The sequence below is a fragment of the Taeniopygia guttata genome, chromosome 2 (assembly GCF_048771995.1).
Source record: "Taeniopygia guttata chromosome 2, bTaeGut7.mat, whole genome shotgun sequence".
NCBI classification, from domain to species: Eukaryota; Metazoa; Chordata; class Aves; order Passeriformes; family Estrildidae; genus Taeniopygia; species Taeniopygia guttata.
Genome location: NC_133026.1, coordinates 52,049,266 through 52,055,281, shown reverse-complemented (window position 1 = coordinate 52,055,281; position 6,016 = coordinate 52,049,266). Strand labels below are relative to the sequence as shown.

Genomic DNA, 6,016 nt, shown 5'->3' with positions numbered 1-6,016 from the left:
TTTGTTCTTTCTGCTTTCGGAAACACCCATTAGCAGGATTACTGGTATTTTAGTTTTCTGAATCACAAATTTGTTCAATATGTGCAACAAATATAAAATGCATCAAGAGTTTTCCGTACTAAACCAATATGCTTCCACTGTAGAGTTCTTCACGGTACAGATGTTGAATTAAGCTGCCATTTGGATTAATAAAAACAGTCAGGGGGAAAAATTTGCAAAATTAGGAGAGGAAAGGGAACTACTTGAAAGGATTATCTTTTTTCCTGTAAACACAGAACTTAATTACATTGAGTCTTTGCTTGCTTGTAAAAGTAGAATCACTAAGCTAAGTCAGTGAGGCGTTGAAATCAGTGTACCTCACCTCTTCAATTAATTTGCAATCCAGCACACAGACTAAATTACACAGGTGTTTTTTAACTAATCCTCAGAGAGAAGTCAGGATATCACTTAGCGTCTTCCACTTTCCAGTAGCACCTTGTGAGATGCAGCTGGTCTGGCTGCTGGATGGAAGGTTGTTGGCCTTACCAAGCAAAGAGAGACAATGATTGTTTCTCAGAAGTTACTGAATTAAGGTCCTTTGCTCCTAAATCTTCTAGGAAAGCAAATTAATAGAAACTGCCTTAGATTGGTCAAGAAATTATGTTAGTCTAGTATTTTTATAGAATTAGTGCTACTTAAAATGAACCAAAGGCGTTTGGCCAGGTGTGATATATCTTCCAAAGTAACATCAAGAGCAGGCAGGTCTCCATTGTTGCTGATATTACAGGACTGCCCAGGGCCTGCTGCAGGAAACTTGGTAGTAAATTTTGTGGAAAACTCGGGAAAGTTATGTCTTTGACAAACAGGAAAGATGCAGCACATGGCAGGAAAGAACTGGATGTATCCTCATTTCTAAATGGGAGACGAATCAAAATAATTTGTGTTCCCCGTGCAGTGCACGACATCTGCTCAAAACAGGAAGTGAACTGAGTGGCCCATAACTTGGACAAAATTCTATCACCCCTTGGAGAAACATACTCCAAAGGCAACATGTCAGCCACTTAGCCTTTCTGAAGGCAGTGCTTTCAAAACATCTAGATTTTTTGTTTTTCAAAACAGAGCCTCTGTGTGCCCATCAGCTCCAACTCAAATAGGTGCAAGTGCTGTAAGAGTGCTGAGCAGTATCTGCTGTTCCTCAGCTGTAAATTAAATTCTTGCCCTGAACAGTCTGCCACCTTGGTAGTTTCCTTGAGGGTGATTACTGCCTGGCAGAAACTATTAAAATCAAACTAGAGAATAAGAAATAAACGGGCAATCCAGCAAAGGTCATGAAGATTATGTTTGGTTTAACCACACCAAAAACTGGGAAAGGAACTGCACAAATTTTCAAGCCAATTAAAAAGAAGTATTTTAACATAATCAACATGATTAAGATGGTTAAAGGATTGTAGCTCCTGTTAATGAAGCTGAGAGACCTGGAATTGGAGAAGGCTTGGGGAGGGATCAGTGTGGGGGCATAGTAAAGAGAAAGTAGACAGATTTGTTTTGGCAGTGTCTAGTATCAGGACAAGAGACAGTCAGCACACCCTCAAGCATTCAAAATTCTTTACTGTGAGAGTGGTTGAACACTGGTACAGCTTGTCCAGAGGTTGGGAAGTCTCCATCCTTGGTGATCTTTAAAACCTGACTGGACATGCTTTCAGGCAATCTGTTCAAGCTGACTCTGGTGGGAGTGAAGCACTTGGACTAAATTATCTCCCAAGGTTCCTCCCAGCCTTAAGTGTTTTGTGGGATCCAGGGCCTTTTCTCAAAGGATAAAGATTTTCTCAAAAAGAAAACAAACAAACAAACAAACCAAAAAAAAAGAAAAAAAACCCCAAAGAAACCAGAGTTTCCATGACATGATGAAACTAAAGAGAACCTAATCTTGCTCCAGTGCTCATCAGAAGAAAAGACTGCAAGAGGGGTGCCCAGGTGCCCTTTGAAGTTATGTAGGCTTTCAGCAGCTGCTGGTGGTTCTGAGAAATTTGCTCTCCCTGTTTTCCTGGCTTGTTCCAGCTCCCTTGGCTGCTCCTGCTGCACCTGTGTCCTCTGTAAAAGCAGCCCCCTTGGGCTGTGATGTATTTAATGGGTGCCACATGGCCAAAGCTGCTTGGCACTGAACACACCAGTCTGATGCTTTTTTCTCCTTTTGAATATGTGCATCTTAAAAGAGCTCAAACATGGAGAGGAAGTGACTTCTGAGGTTCTTCAAGGTCATGAGGCAAGAAATTCTGTGTTCTCTGGCTATTAGGTAGTAAAACAAAGGCAGGGAATTGTGGATTTACTTGTCCCCTCCCATTGATTTGCTGGCTTCCAGCTGCACCCATTGCTTTACTCCTTCTCTGGGTTTAAGATTTGACTAAGAGAATCATTGGTATGACATATGATATGATATGATATGATATGACCCATTCTCAAAGCTCTGGGGAACCAATGGGTTGGTGAGGTGACTGACAGCCCTCAAAGCTGGTCAAGGGAGAAAATGAGAGATGGAGCCTCTTTGCACGTTGTGCCTCCCCCCGGCAAGGTAATAAAATCCCCAGTGTTACTTGTAAGGTTTGTGTGGGGATAACTCCTCCAGGTCTGGAAAATCCGGGGTTGGAGACAGGCCAGGCAGTGGTGTTGTGGTGCAGCAGCTTGTGACGGCAGCATGGGGATGCTGTGTGTGCCAGCCCAAGGACAGGGAGATGGTGAGCAAGTGCTATGCTGTAACTGGGGTGGCTGTGGCCAGATTTCTTGGACACTTGAGGACTTTGCAGCCAAGGCAGGTCCCAGGCTTACTGAGCACACAGAGGTGACAAAAGGCAGATAAATGGCAATGTGTGCCAGATGCTCCCAGTGCAGTCACAGGGAGGGACTGAACAGGCTGGGGTTTCTCTCCACAGCCATGGTATTTTTGCAGATTAGCAACAAATCAAAGCTGCAGCCAAGGAAGTGGTAATTGATGGATGGGAAGTGGTTGTCTTGGCTTTTTATTGTCAGCTGTTTGATTTCCCACCAAACTTCTTCAGTGACCAAAAGCTAGAGTCAATCAAGCTCTGAGGCACCAGGTGGCCAGCAGATTTCCATATCCCTGAGGTGTTGTTCTTGCTAGTGGTAGTGCAAGGCTAATATTTTCATATCATATGAAATTTGATTTGGCTTGTATTTTGTTCTGTGAAACCAGTAAACAGCAATTTCAATCTTAAAGGTGGGCAATGCTGTCTTTAATTCTAATCCTCTCCCCTGCGTGCAGGGCTTTCATGTGGGTTGGCTCAGGTGTCACAAGTGCCGTTCATCCTGACAGCTCTTTGTCAAGTTCAAACTAAAGCACACATGTATTGTTTCGTTCCAAAACTGTTTCTCCAAGATGCCTTTGCTGTGGTTCATTAGCATCTCTTTTCCAATTAGGCATTTGCTTTTCAGGTTTGTCCAAAAGCCACCTTGCCCAGTTTGCTGGGTCACTGTTAAAGAAATGCTCACTGTTCTCTAAAAATTCTTTGCTCTAGCTCTCCCTTCTCTATCTAATACTCATGGCTCTTGAAAAGCTTCACAGTGCCTTTGTCCTTGGTGGATTTCTTGGACTCAAATTTGGAAGATGAGATGGAGAGGTGAGGAACAGAGAATGGAGTGGTATAAGCTCTGGGCTATCCTTAGCTACAGCTGCTCTTAATCTAGAGATTAAACATCTCTATTACAGTGAATTCAAAACACTCTTTTGTCTGGATGTTCTTAAGGGCTCCTGTATTACTTCTTGCTACAGACAGGACAGTTACTTGTATTTTTTTTTGTCCCTCAGACTGTGTTGTAGGTTTTGCAATTGTTTGCATGGGCAGTTTGGGATGGGACTAGAAATTGTTTGGGATGTTTATTTGTTAGTTTGGGCGGTTTTGCTTATTCCTCAACTTGCTTAGTGATGGGAAATTCTCTGCCTGATGGCACAGTCAAAACCTCTTGTCATAGTCAGAGGAAACCACAGCAATGCCTTCATCTGTTCTGCACCCTCCTAAATGGTTTTCTCCCTAAATGTCCTCTCCAAACTCGTCAGGCAGTGCTGGTGTGAAGCAGTGGCTTCTTCTGAGTAACCTTCAGTGTGAGCAGCAGGTCTCTTCCTGGAATTCCTAAATTGAGCGGCCTCAGCTATCTCATGAGCTTTGTAATGATAACTGTGAAGGTCCAAATCCACCTGATAAGTGGAGTGGGTCCAAATCTACCTGACAAGTGGGTGCTGCTGCTGAGCTTCACTTTTGCTGCTTCATCCTTCCTGATTTAGGCAAGACCTTGTTGAGAAATGGGGAGGAACTGAGGCAGCAAGGCTTCTCAAAGCTTTGAGCAATTGACTTGTCCTGACTTTGGTCCACTGTAAAACAAAGCTCAGTTTCCTGGCAGTTTATTTATTTCAAATTCATAATACCAGCACACACAGGGCATAACACATGACTTCTCTGCAACTGCAACTCTTTTGCAAGATATTTATTTTAGACTTCTGTTAAACACGTGAATAAACCAGCAAAAGGAATAAATTACAATTACAACAATAATGAGGTAAATCTTAGAGAGAAAATTGTCTTGAGAGCACCCGCTTAAGTGAAACTGTCACTTGTGACAACTGTGTACATTCACAGACACAGCAGGATGCAATCGATTAATGGCTCCTTTGGCTCAATGGGAGGCGGAGATGCAGCTGTCCCTGATTTTTAGCCTTCTTGCACACCAATGCTTTCCACTGGAGAGTGGTAAATGGGAATATTCGGACCATCCCGCAGTTTCAAGGTGACATCCTGAAGGCACCAGCTGACACAAACCAAAGAAATTTTTAACTTGTAGCAATCACTTTTAACATGGTCAAGTCAGTGTAGAAACAGCTGGCTCAGAGGAACAAATAATTCCACACATTCGGTGCTTTTAAAAATTCTCTCAAGTGTCTTAAAACTTGGTTTGTGAGTGCCAGTTTCTGAAAACTGGTCTCCCTAATATCGTGGCATAGCCCAGAATTTAAGCTCTGATATGCATGTTCTTATTTGTTGCAATTCAAATAAAAACCTGCCAGCTCTGCTTAGGACATTCCTTCCCTGACCTGGTGCCTTTTTTCCTCTCTGTCCTGCGGGTGCATTCCTTGCTCCACTCCTCTCCAGCCTTGGAGCCAGACAGTGTTGCTAAGGAATTATTCTGGCTTGGAAGAGTTTGAACACTGTGTGATCGCTCAATGTGACTGCTGAAAACCTGACAGGGTACAACAGTGGTTACTCTAAGAAGGAAAATTGCATTTGTTGGCGACGGAGGGGGAGCCTGTTCCTTCCTCTAAGCTCTGCTCCAAACCCACTTCTGAGAAACTGCTCATGCTGCTTTTCCAGCTGGAAAGGACTATTATTTTGGGGTACTAAAATAGGATATTTTCAAAAGCTCCTGGCACTGGCCCAGCTCTGCTTTTGCTGGAGTCAGTGCTGAGTACATACAATTAAGTAATTAGGCTGCTGCACCTCTGTGCAATGAGTCTGCAGTAGGGCTCTGCTCAGCAGCCCTCTGCTCCCACCCCCAACCCAGGCCAAGAAACAGGACTTGGGGGTGACCTGCTTGTTCCCCACAGTGTGGTCTGGGGCTCAGTTCTTCCTTTGGTCACTTAAGGGTACACAAGAGTAACTTTGCAGTGCCTTGGCTGACCTTGCCTCTGGGCACCCTCCCCATCCCTGTACTGCCTGCTTCTGGGTGAATGCCACTTCCCTCTGGACCAAAGGAGCTCAAAGATTCCAATTTTTTTTTTCAGTTATCTTCTCTTTTATAAAATAAATAAAACACTACAGACAGTCTGCACACTCAGTCAGATGCGTTTCAGTGGCTCTGGTGCCTCAGCTACTCTTGCACAGAGCACTCAACTCCAGGTGTCACTGAGCTCTGTCTGTATCAGTGTGAGAGATGCCCTGGAAAAGCACACATGAACTCTGCAGCATCCCATCAGGATGGCCTGCTTATCTGCTCCTTACTCCCAGTCATTTTACTGTTAGTTCCTCAGTGGGAT

At 43.8% G+C, this 6,016-nt stretch overlaps 1 protein-coding gene across 2 annotated transcripts in view; it reads right to left on the bottom strand.

Moving 5' to 3' along the window:
• Nucleotides 1–4,458: 4,458 nt before the first annotated feature.
• COA1 (cytochrome c oxidase assembly factor 1) overlaps nt 4,459–6,016 on the bottom strand; it is a 52,388-nt gene continuing 50,830 nt past the window's right edge. For both annotated transcript variants that reach the window (XM_072925933.1, XM_072925934.1), the window contains exon 5: nt 4,459–4,794. In XM_072925933.1, coding sequence (XP_072782034.1) covers nt 4,698–4,794 — 97 coding nt within the window. In that variant the 3' untranslated portion in view covers nt 4,459–4,697. The remainder of the gene's footprint in view (nt 4,795–6,016) is intronic.